Consider the following 12,024-nt stretch of genomic DNA (forward strand, 5'->3'; position numbering starts at 1 on the left):
AGTCTTTTCTCATTATTTATACTCGGATATAGATTCCGTTTATATTTTGAAGCCCTGAGCAAACATAATTATGTTATATACTTTCAACTTCCTACATTTTAGAGACTTAGATCTAAAATGAGTTGAAAACAATGAAGACTCCAAACTAAGCGGGGTGGTCTCGTTGCCCGGGGCGTTTAGCAGTAAACAAATCCAGCTTCCCTCTTTTTTCTCTTTGTTCACCCCATTGCCCCTTTCCCACTCGAACTCCTCGCTTTTCACTCTATCCCTCCCCTAAAATCAAGTACTATTCAAAGTTGAAGTATCTCGTGGGTCCAACTCTTACGCATCCGGCGTCATTCCAGTCCTACCAAACAAGCATTCCAACCAAAAGTCCTCCTTAGAAACCCTCAATCCTCTCTACCAACACAAAATGAACTACAACATGGAAGAACCACAGAACGCAGACGCAGCGCCCGCGGATACAAAGCCAACCTCAGGCCAAAGAAATGACACGCAAAGCGTGACCAAACGGTTCGTCTCGACACCATCACGCGACCCCGACCCCATTGACCTAACCAATCCAATCTCACAGCCTCCAAGCCGAGCTGATGCAACTAATGCTCTCGCCTTCGCCCGGTATCTCCGCCTTCCCGGACGCAGACGGCAACCTGCTCGCCTGGACAGCAACAATCACCGGCCCGACCGAGACACCCTACGAAGGCCTGACATTGAAACTTTCCTTCAAGTTCCCAAATGACTACCCCTACTCGCCCCCGACAGTCCTCTTCAAGACCCCAATCTACCACCCCAACGTCGACTTCTCCGGCCGCATCTGCCTCGACATCCTCAAGGACAAGTGGAGCGCCGTATACAATGTCTCAAGCGTTCTCCTCAGCCTGCAAAGCCTGCTAGGTGAGCCAAACAAGTAAGTACCATTCCACAAGTACACTAGCAATGATCGGAAAACTGACCGAAGCAGCGCGAGCCCGCTAAACGCCCAAGCCGCCGAACTCTGGGACTCAGACCAGGAGGAATTCAAGCGCCACGTTCTCGCCCGCCACCAGGATCTGGACGACGAGTAAGCGTAACACCGTATTTGCATTGGCGTTGGTCCTCCTGGGCTTTGGAATCGTGCGAAGATGCATAAAGGCCTGAATTGGGTCTGGAGTTTTGGTCTGGTCTTTATCGCTACCCACCTAGTGACGCGTGTGAGTATAGGCGCGGAAAGCTTAATGCTGCGTTGGGCGGCTTATTTCTCTTGAACTTTTTCTTGGAGATCTTGGGTGCGCTTGTTTTATCCTTTGTTGGTGTTGGTCATTTGTACACTTTTTCTTGCATGCGTGCATGCGTCAATGAAACTCGTTTGTTGCAAGTCTGGCAGTTGGTCTGATGAATTAATACATACGAGATGTATACATATCTACTCTAACATGTCGTACTAGAAGCTCAGTGAAGAGCTCAGCTCCAGAACTATGCGTATACAAAACGCAATGAAACAAAAGGTAGACACCGTGATCCGACGCTCAGCGTAAACAAACAAAACTATTAAAACATGACGTCAAGCCACCGGCCCATTAAGTCGCCTTAGAGAAGTACTGCTGCTCGTTCGTGATTAACAATCCGGCAATAGTGGCACTGGTGAAGGTACTGATAGCGCCGGTGATCATAGCGCTGAACGCAACGCGCGAGACATCACCACCACGGCCCGGCGAGATTTGCGAAAGCACACCGATTTGGTTACCCAGGGAGCCGATGTTGGCGAAGCCGCAGAGAGCGTAGGTGACGATGAGACGGGAGCGGTCGGAGAGGTCGGCATAGGCAGCGCCGTTCTGAAGTGCGTCGTAGGCGACGAACTCGTTCTATGGATTGTCAGAGAGAAAGCGAAAAATGAGGTGACTACAAGGTACGTACAGTGACAAGCTTGAGACCAATTAGTTGGGAGACCTTGAGTAGGTCCCCGTTGCGGGAAACACCGAGCAGGAATGCAATCGGGTAGCAGATGTAGCCGACGATCAACTCGAGGGTCAGAGGGGGGTCGTTGATGTTCAAATACCGGCCCCACCAGGTGAGGAGGCCATTGAGCAGTCCGACGAGAGAAATGATACACAGCAGGGTGGCGGCAATCATGGACGCGATTTTCAGGCCGAGCCAGGCACCGCTGGAGAAGGCGTGAAGGGCGTTCGAGGATCGGTGTTCTTCGTTGTCGGGGATCACGACACGGCCGGCTGTGAGGCATTCTTCTTCTTCTGGCCAGCGCAGTTTCGAAACTGCCAATGAGGCGGGGATACTCATCACACAACAGCTGACCATTGCCTGGGGGTTGACGCCCATGCTGATATAGGCGATCAGAACACTTCCGGCGATGGTGGCGAAGCCGGAGCACATAACTTGGTGGAGCTCGGCCATGGTGAGGTGGGCGATGAAAGGACGGATTAGCATGGCGGATTCACCCTGTCCGATGAACGGGGATGCAGCAGCGACGACGGCCTCGGCACCGGAAACACGCATGCTCCAGAAGAAGAAGACGGCAAATTTGCCGATGAACCACTGCAGGATGGAGAAGTAGTACAGAAGCTGCACGAGGGAGACGAAGAATATGATAGCCGGGATAACGCTGACGAGGAAGAAATTGGCTGGTGCGAAAGGCGTCTTGAGGTTGTAGAAGTCATCGCTAGTCAAGAAAGTCACACCGTCGATAGCGAATCCGAGCAGATCACTGGCGAGGCCGGAAATGAAGTTGAAAATATCGTAGCCTGCGCCTGAGCGGAGCACGAATAGAGCAATGATGAATTGGGCCAACATGCCCACAATGACGGTGTGCCAGATGATCTTCTTGCGATTCCGAGAGGTGGCCCATAGTCCAAATATAAAGACGATCATACCGAACAAGCTGACCGCTCTGTTCGCACGGGTATTGTCCTCTGACTCGGGAGAAGCGAATGAGCCGATAAGGATAACTCCGATACAGAGAGCAGCGGCGCTAGGCGTTCTGAATTTCTCGGGGATGATGCTAACAAAAGGCCGGGCAGTGTGTGACCAAGCCCAATGCATAGGCTTTGTCACGATAGTGATCGGGACGTAGAAGAAGATGATCCGCAGAGTAATGGCTAGGTACAGCAGGAATGGAATAAGCCATCCTAGGTCATATCGATGCAAAATCAAGCCAGCAATCCACCAGCTAGATGAATACGCATGAGTCTCCGCTTGGCTTTGGGGTATGAAGCATTTGCGCTGGAAGTTCTCGAAGTAATCGACTCACCCGGTAAACAAAAGCCAAATGACAGCATGGACCATATGTCTCCATTGTTTTCCGACGCGGCGCAGCCAGGTACGATGGGCGGGGTAGGTTTCGCCAGCTTCCTCATCCCCAGAACTTTTGCTGGCGTGATCTAGCGGTGTCGGCTCGGGGACGACACCTTTTTCGAATTGGATATCTTGCGAGTAGACGACTTCATCTTTGCGTCCTTCCTCGGCATAGGTGGTGTGGTGGTGGTGCGCATGTTGGTGTTGGTGTGCAGGATCTAGTACTGGGTCTGCAGGCTTTTGAAGCCCTGAAGAATCCTGATCCTTATCCATAATTAAAGTCGACGTCCTTGGGTATTGCGCGACGCGATGTATTGAAGTATGCAAACAAATAGTCAAATAGTAGTCAGTCGAATCGCACAAGACTAAAAATCGAACCTCCCGAGATTGTTGAAGATCTGCGAGAAAGGCACACTTATAATCCAGGAATTCTAATTGACAATTCACATTCCAATAAGCACCTCGGGGGCAAAAACTGTTTTATCAAAACTTCTGTGCGGGGATTCTGGAAGCCGCGATAAAGAACGCACGCTAGCCAAGGATTAAAGCCGCACTAAGTATCGGAGGCCTCCCCTTCTCGTCCTGTTTGGCTCTTTGCGCACCAATGACGGGCCGGCCGACGGAGTACTGCGGAGCTTTCGTCTCACCTAAAGCTAAGCTAGAGCCTAAAGCCACATGTAACCATAGAATCTAGGGCAAGTGATAAGACAAAGTAGCACCTATCTTGGCGATCTAGCACCGTTCAGGTTTTTCTATCTTGCCACACTAATCCCTGTAGTACCCATACCAGGGGTGTTGATTGGTTGTGTTGATCGAAACTGAAGTCTCGTGGTTGCAAGGTCTCTCCGCACCGCGGATAGTAGTGGAGACTTCGCATGCTGATGGTCGTGTGTTTGGCTTTTTGCTGCGGGTTGAACTTGATTTTCTTACTATATACCTGCGTGGCCTGAGGATTGATATACAGGCTGAACAATGTCAGAACTTGGGCCTGATAATTCGAGTCACACATCTGAAATAGCTACGAGTACAATTGTTAAGGGAGTATTTAGCATTTTTCAAAGTTTTTTTTTAAATTGGAGCCATAATGGAGCCTGTGGGTTATGGTATTGGTTGATAACGGTCAAGGTCCGAGACTGTACATCTTGGCTTTCATGAGCTGAATCCTTTACAAAAAGATAACATTCAGAACTTGGCATTCGGTTAAAATTGCTAAATATTTTCATTTCATAGATGGGAGTTTGCCCCAGCGCTATGACCCTAAGTACATGAACATACCAACCACCTGCAAGGGTCTAAAACTCTTGGAAACTGAATATCATTACGTAATGGGATATCTGGCCCGAGGTCAGATTAAGGCTCTCATCTGTACCTCACATACCTCACATAAAGAGCGAGAGCTCCCCTTATCATGCACAGATAGAATATATTGACGAGGTTGTTGCTGTACGCTGTGATTATGACCGCTAGCAACTCACCAGGGATCCAATTCTGCATAACATGACTTCAGCATTGATGACTCTAGCTTGGTCCAGCCTTTCATCACATGTGTGTTGCGATACAAAATATGAACTGCTGCTGAGATTACATGGGTTGGCTGAAAAACGAATTAGTAGACTCATACGATTGTGGATAGGCCATTTTTCGGATATACATAGATAACAATAGTATGGGGTTTCTACCATGAAAAGTGCACCTGGACTGACGCCAAATATTCAAAATATCTATTGCAAAGCCTAGATGTGCGTGTATGTAACCAAAGAAACGGGTGAGAAGGGGAGTCGAACTCGATGCACCGAGAAATGGATTTCCTAACCGAGCAATAAGTGAGGTTAAAATGAGTAAAGAGGACAAACATTCAAGGACGTGGCTCCTACGGTCAAGTGAAAAAGACGTTGATGTCTTAGAAACTTGATAAATTCAGGTGCTTGATACATCTGGGCGAACACTAGTCATAGGAGTAGCCTGGAGCATTGGCCTTGAGGTCTCAGTAGAGGACTGCGGCTCATATTGGGTAGCCTCCGTCATACAGGTCCCTTTTGTATAATTTTATGGTGCTATTCTTTTTATGTATATTACAGTCTATCTTGCTTGCTCTGGAAACATTGAAGGTTAATCTAACATCTATTGTACCAGATGCAAGTCCACCGGCCAACCCAGTTATACTACAACCTTGGAAGCGGTCATCCCCATGTTCCATTGACCCTTAGAACAGTATTGCTCAAGTCTAGTTGACTAACATTGTTCTCTATCAGCGTTTGTCCGAGTTTTCAGTCTGCGATCAATACAAGTTTGCAAGGGAGGAACATAATTTGAGTCAGGCGTTGAATTTATGAATCACTAGTGCTACGAAAACTATGCTACTCAAAGCACAAGGCAAATAATGAGTTAATGAATTTTTATAGCATGCATTGTGGAAGTTACACCGAATGGGTGATATAACGCGAGAGAATATGTACGTTCTTCAGGTTGAGACTTTCTATCATCTATCACAGTGATCCCCTAGAATACGACACCCTTGACCTGGGCGACCTTCTTCAGGTCGATGTTCTTGATCATGATGGTCCAAGCGAATGCGAGGACCATGATACCCAAACCAGCGGCCAGCATTCTGACTTGAGTGTAGCTGTATGCATTCTGGATGGCAATTCTGGTGGGCGTTCCAACGGCATAGCTCAGTTGAGTGTCGACATCTTCGTAAATGGCGTCCAGATTTGAGAGATCGGGCAGATACCGAATGAGAGACTTTTTGAATGTGTTGCTCCAGATAGCTGTGCAGATAGTAAGACCCGCAGAATCGCCAATGGTGCCGACGACATTGAGCAAGGCAAGCGCTGTAGCAACATGCTGGTGGTCGACGGCGGCAAGGATAGAGAGCTGCTCGACAATAATGAAGATCGATCCACCGACAGAAAGGAAGATCTGACACATGATCTGATATCCGACTTTCTGGTCCGGACGACGGAAGTAAATCATCAAGCCCTGGCCGAGGATGTAAAGCGGAACGGAAATGTAGAGGAGCCACTTAAAGCGGCCTGTCTTGCGAATGGCTGCTCCCACAAAGAATAGAAGTACTCCAGATACCACGTCGAAGGTATTCACGATATATCCGGAGTCGGCAATGCTAAGATCATTGACAACTTGCAGGAAATTCTGGAAGTAGTTGTTCCAGCAGTAGTTGGAAAGCTGGTATGTTGCGTCCAGGAGACAGGCACCGACGACAGTCCGGTTAGTGAGGAAGGAGTAGGGAAGCAAAGGAGTCGGAGCAAAGAAGCGCTCGTAGAGAGCGAAGAAGAACAGCATCGAGAATCCGACGACAATCATAGCAATGATGTAACCAGTGCCCCAGCCGTTGGGAGCTTCACTAGCAATATCGAATGGGATCTCAAACAGCAGAAGTCCGGCAGTGAAGATGAAGACTCCGATCACTATGGACAAGGTTAGTAATGAGCTATGGAAATCGGTTTAAAGGGGCTTTGGTGCTTACCATCAAACTCAAGTACCCAGAACCAGACATTTTGGAAAAAGTTCCTGCCGTGGCTTTCTTTGATGACCACAGCATTCCCTTTCTTGGCCTTTGAAAGGTTGAACTTCAAAACGAAGTACAAAGGTGCAGCCACGATAGGGAAAATGATAGCGAAAGTACCATAAGCCCATCGCCAACCGGTGTGAGCGTTGAATTCATCTGCTACCTTTGGTCCAGCAAAGGCAGTGATAATATAAGGGGATGAAGTGAAAGCGTATGCAAGGGCTCGGTTTTTCAACTGAGAGATATCGGCAGTAATGACGTCCACAGCAAATTCCATGCCACTGAAACCGAAGTAGTAAAACACCTTGTATCCCGATTAGTGTCTAGGAAATGACTGATGGGTATAAATCTTACATTTGCAGCACAGTAAATGGCGAAGCTGTCGCACGAGGCCATAAGAACCAGACCAATTGTGGCGCAGATCGACATGAGCAGGAAACCTTCAGCACGGCCCCATGTATCCATCATCTTCGCTACTGGAAGGAATACTGCAGCGGAAAAGGCGTCGGCGACAGCAGTGGGTAAACCGGATAGAGAGTGTTGCTGGAAAGAACTAGCCACATAGGAGCTCAAACTACTGTTCACCGATGATACCCATGCGTAGACAAAGTAGAGGAACCAGATGCTATTGGAGTATTAAGGTTAACAAAATATCACAACGAGAGACAACTTTGACATACTTGATGAAGACGAATATGAGTGAGGCTTTGGACCAGGTTTGAGCCACAGCCTCAGCCTCCTGGACACCACGTTGAAGTTCTTCATAGGGCACACCAGGTAGCTCAGCACCGTTGTTTGGAAGTGCATCTTCGGGATGAGAGATCCGTTCTCCATCCGTCTTGCTATTATGAACGGTAGTCCTATCAACATCGGCCCCAGTATCGACCGAAGAAGCCGCAGCCTCCTCCCTGTCGGCCGATGTTCGACGAAACACCGCCTGAGCCCTTTTAATCAAAGGACGAAGCGCCATATTGAGTCAAAAGACCAGGGTCCAAGAAATTCAAAAGGAAAGATTCTGGAAGCGTTTGACCAAGGGATGAACAGTTTCGAGATAATATATGCAGGAAATCCCACATAAAACATGCGCCCGAAGTCGGCAGATTGGTTTCGAAAACCTCACGGAGAGTTAGCACTGTTTTGAAAGTTGATTTGTGGGTCAATGGCAATCCCTTCCTTGTATATCCAAAGTGCTACAACATACGCACTTGAGTTATAATGTAGGCCAAACATATGAGGCCACTCGTGGACCCTCACTCCACAGGGGGCCAGGGAAAACCGGCGTCGGCCGGTGAAAGATCTAATCAGATCGCCGTGTGGCTTTTAATTCTTCCACATTTAGTTACCGTTTGACGGAACCATCGGTTTTGGCCGCCCAAGTGTCGGTTCAAGCTTTCCTTGGCTGCTTGGAAATTTATTATGGACCCCTTGGCATTGCGACGGCTTTTTCGGAAGGAAACGCGCAAAATCATGGGAAAAAGCAAGTTATCAGATTTGCCAAGCTTTCAGGCCATTTAGGTGATGCCATGATACTTACGGAACACACCCTACACCGTACAATGCACAATAAAATGTGTTGAGCGTCAAACTCGGTATCTTGTTTGCTTTTTTTTCTTTCTAAAAAATGTCACTTTAGACATATCACAGATAAAAAACAGGTGTCCAAACTAGCGAAGGGGCCGAATTGGAAATCCAACCGGTACAATAGTGTATTTCAAACGCCTCATCAAGTCGATTTCAGATACAAGGCTAGCATCAAGTTTTTATCCAATGGGATTATCAGTTCAAAACATATTCAAAGGATTTCCCATTGAGGCGTCAGTTGTACTCCGGTACGATATACTGCTATCCCCCGGCCCCCACAGCGACCTAGCAAACTTTATAGGGAAATAGTCGGAAGAATGGATGCAAAGTGCAGTAAGCGGAGATATCTGCCTTACAAGAGCTGACGAAGGAAATCCAATAATGAGACAATGCGTAGACCAAAGAACCAGTGATAAATGATCAACTAGGTCTCTTTCCTCCGCTCCTATTCCTATTCATTTGTTCCTTCGATCATAAGTTCCGAGATCACATGATCGAGGCCCCCATGACTCGCGTGTTCGTGTAGCAAGTGGACAGACCATTTTTGTTTCTCTTACCGCCAGAAATATTTAGCTCAATTTCAAACCGCAGGTTAATGTTTTTATGCAAACATTCAAGCTATATACTTTCACATTAAACACGAAACACGTAATAGCTTCATTGCATTGCATTCCTATAATCTCGAAGGAAATATGAACAAATGATAGCACCTCTACAATTACTTTCAAGTATTTATTGATTTTCACAGTAGCCCAAGACATTTTAGAGGTTTGAAATATTTAATGGAACGATCTACTGCCACAATCACAACAGGTGAAATTAAAAAAAACCCGAAGAAAGACTGGGTGAACATCGTCCATAAATCGAGACCGGAAGACAAAAATGCCACTGTAATGACCAAGAAAATTTGCAAATACGCCAGAAGAGGATACAATGCGAGTCTCTTTGTTATAGACAAGGTTCGCCTTCATTGTCGACTTCAGATCGTTCATATGTCCATACTGTCAAAGAATCAGAAGAAAATAAAGGAAATAAGACCACATGCACTGTCTGTTTTTTATTACTCATCGCTGACTTTGTCCACAGGTATGTTAAAGGCTTGATTACCTAGGTACCTAGGTAGGTAGGTAAATGCTCTTGCAGAAGATTCGTGCTATTGGCGTGGGGTGGTCCCCAAGCTCTTATATTTTTCGATAAGTGACGGCAAATGCCTATTTCGGAAAATCAAGACGCTGAGATTAATCTGAGAGAAAACCTATACTCTTCATATAAGCGAACTTATATCGACAATATAGATTACGGAGATCTTGGAACTAATTGATGTAGACCGACGACATGCCGACGACATGCCAACTTCGGAAAGACTGCTCCTGGGTACCAAATGACAAAGCATGTACGAAGGTTGCGGTTAAAGACGGCAACCCCCCCAAGAAGTTCTGGTATCAAAAAGGGGAACCAATTGAAATTTGCCATGAAGTGAGATTATGAGCAAATCTAGGCACAGACGAAAACGGATAAAAAGGCGGGGCGAGATACTGCCTTGTCTGCCCCGCGACTCTCGTTACTTGACAACCATTTTTAAATTCTATCATGGAAAGCGATCATGAATGGGAATTGGAAGAGGGAATTCCTCAGTTTGAGGAACCCGTCATCCAACAATATTTGAAAGGACGCGCTGCGCTGATCGCGCAAGAGGAAAAGCAACGTCATGGTATTGTTTCACACAAGAAGACCCCATAAGACCTCTTGTATATATGGATCTAATGTTGGTTTAGATGCAAACCTGCGCAAATCTCTATCTCCAATAGCCGCACGGGCCGCGAACATCGTGTCGCAGATCCGCGCCCAGGAACAGCAGGAGCTGTGGACCAGCGGGTTGGACGATGCCGCTGCCCACCAGTCAGATGAGATTCTCTACCCGGGCGTTATGTTCAACCTAGCTAAAGGCCGTATGGAGAAGACCAAACTATGGAAAATCGTGGAGAAAATGCCCAAGGGGTCTCTTCTCCACGCTCATATGGATGCCATGTTCGATATCGACTTTTTGATCGATCAGGCATTCTCTACGCCGGGCATACACATGTCGGCACCGAAGCCGCTGGTCACCGAAACAGACTGGGAGTGGGCGCCCGTGTCGTTTCGGTACTCCTCGCAGCCTCTAGAGGCATCAGAGGATAAGCCTAGTATTTGGACGGAAACGTATGAGGCTTCATCGTTGATCTCAATCCAAAAGGCTGCCTCCTCTTTCCCCAAGGGAGGCGAGAAAGGCTTCCGGGAATGGCTGACTAGTCGATGTGTGCTTCTGCCAGAACATTCTTATCACCACCACCATGGTGTCGATGCGATCTGGTCTTACTTTACAAAGACTTTCCCTGTCATTGACTCCCTTTTGATGTATGAGCCTATCTTTAGAGCTGGACTCCATCGCATGCTAGGCCAACTTGCATCGGACGGAGTTAGTTACGTGGAATTCCGCATTGGATTCGTCTTCGAATACAGGAGAGAAGGGTGCGATGAGGCGGAGAAAAACGTCTCTGCGTGGTTCCGCATGGTGGAAGACGTGCTAGCGGAGTTCAAAAAAACAGAAGCAGGGAAGAACTTCCATGGATTCCGTATTATTTGGACTGCGATCCGCCGCTTTTCCAACAAAGTCCTCGTCGGAACTATGAAGGACTGTATTAGAGCGAAGCAAGAATTCCCCCATCTAATCTCTGGATTTGATCTTGTCGGACAAGAGGATTTAGGAAGAACACTTGCCGACCTTGTTCCTGTGCTGTTATGGTTCCGAAAGGAATGTGCCGAGGAAGGAGTGGACATCCCCTTCTTTTTCCACGCTGGAGAATGTCTAGGTGATGGTGATGAGACAGATCAGAATCTGTTCGATGCTATCCTCCTGGGTACGCGCCGGATCGGCCACGGGTTCTCCCTCTACAAGCATCCTTTGCTCATTGATCTGGTCAAAGACAAGAAAATTCTCATTGAATGCTGCCCAATTTCGAACGAAGTTCTCCGCCTTGCCAGCTCCATCAAATCCCACCCATTGCCCGCGTTATTGGCCAGAGGTGTCCCTGTCTCACTGTGCAATGATGACCCCGCTATCCTCGGGCATGGAAAGAACGGGTTGACGCATGATTTCTGGCAGGCTTTGCAGGGATTAGAAAATGTGGATTTGGTTGGCCTATTGATGATGGCTCAGAACTCCATTCGGTGGAGCTGCTATGAAGATCAGTCACCTGCTGAGTGGAAAGCAGGCATTCAGAATGGTGTTGAGGGGAAGGGATTGAAAGCTGAACGTCTTCGTGATTTCGGTCAAGAATTCGAGAAATTTTGTGCATGGATTGTGCTTGAATTTGCTGAATTTGATGATGATAATTGAGGCTCTGCGGTAACAGAATAGAATCAAATATCGTAATCTAGAACAACTTTGAAAGGTATTTCGATGATTCAGTTGAAGTTTCTATAATCTCAAAATGATTGTCTAAAATCTCTCCAATCAATGAGAAAATAATACTGTAATCTGGTGTGATCGGAAACTAGTCAATAAACGGTGAGTTGTCAACGTCGGCGCCTGACTCGGGTCACTTATCGCCTTTATCAGGTGCCCGGAACGTCATCGTTGAACGTTCTCCCCT

At 47.3% G+C, this 12,024-nt stretch overlaps 4 protein-coding genes across 4 annotated transcripts; 2 read left to right on the plus strand and 2 right to left on the minus strand.

The window, feature by feature from the left end:
* Positions 1–412: 412 nt before the first annotated feature.
* On the plus strand, positions 413–1,064 carry N7529_003694 (putative ubiquitin conjugating enzyme (UbcK); the record flags this gene model as incomplete). The annotated part of the gene is made up of 3 exons (XM_057239221.1): positions 413–513; positions 575–907; positions 962–1,064. 3 exons carry the CDS (start codon positions 413–415, stop codon positions 1,062–1,064), a joined length of 537 nt encoding a protein of 178 aa, XP_057098516.1.
* A 492-nt stretch (positions 1,065–1,556) lies between these two features.
* Positions 1,557–3,558, minus strand: N7529_003695 (NupC/NupG family nucleoside CNT transporter; the record flags this gene model as incomplete). The annotated part of the gene is made up of 3 exons (XM_057239222.1): positions 1,557–1,841; positions 1,894–3,190; positions 3,242–3,558. The coding sequence occupies 3 exons, from the start codon at positions 3,556–3,558 to the stop codon at positions 1,557–1,559; spliced, it is 1,899 nt and encodes a 632-aa protein (XP_057098517.1).
* Positions 3,559–5,784: 2,226 nt separating this feature from the next.
* On the minus strand, positions 5,785–7,781 carry N7529_003696 (uncharacterized protein; the record flags this gene model as incomplete). The annotated part of the gene is made up of 4 exons (XM_057239223.1): positions 5,785–6,710; positions 6,770–7,115; positions 7,166–7,436; positions 7,492–7,781. 4 exons carry the CDS (start codon positions 7,779–7,781, stop codon positions 5,785–5,787), a joined length of 1,833 nt encoding a protein of 610 aa, XP_057098518.1.
* Positions 7,782–9,982: 2,201 nt separating this feature from the next.
* On the plus strand, positions 9,983–11,768 carry N7529_003697 (putative CECR1 family adenosine deaminase; the record flags this gene model as incomplete). The annotated part of the gene is made up of 2 exons (XM_057239224.1): positions 9,983–10,103; positions 10,168–11,768. The coding sequence occupies 2 exons, from the start codon at positions 9,983–9,985 to the stop codon at positions 11,766–11,768; spliced, it is 1,722 nt and encodes a 573-aa protein (XP_057098519.1).
* Positions 11,769–12,024: the final 256 nt, after the last annotated feature.

This window comes from Penicillium soppii (genome assembly GCF_028829465.1).
Source record: "Penicillium soppii strain IBT 18220 chromosome Unknown utg000004l, whole genome shotgun sequence".
Classification (NCBI taxonomy): domain Eukaryota; kingdom Fungi; phylum Ascomycota; class Eurotiomycetes; order Eurotiales; family Aspergillaceae; genus Penicillium; species Penicillium soppii.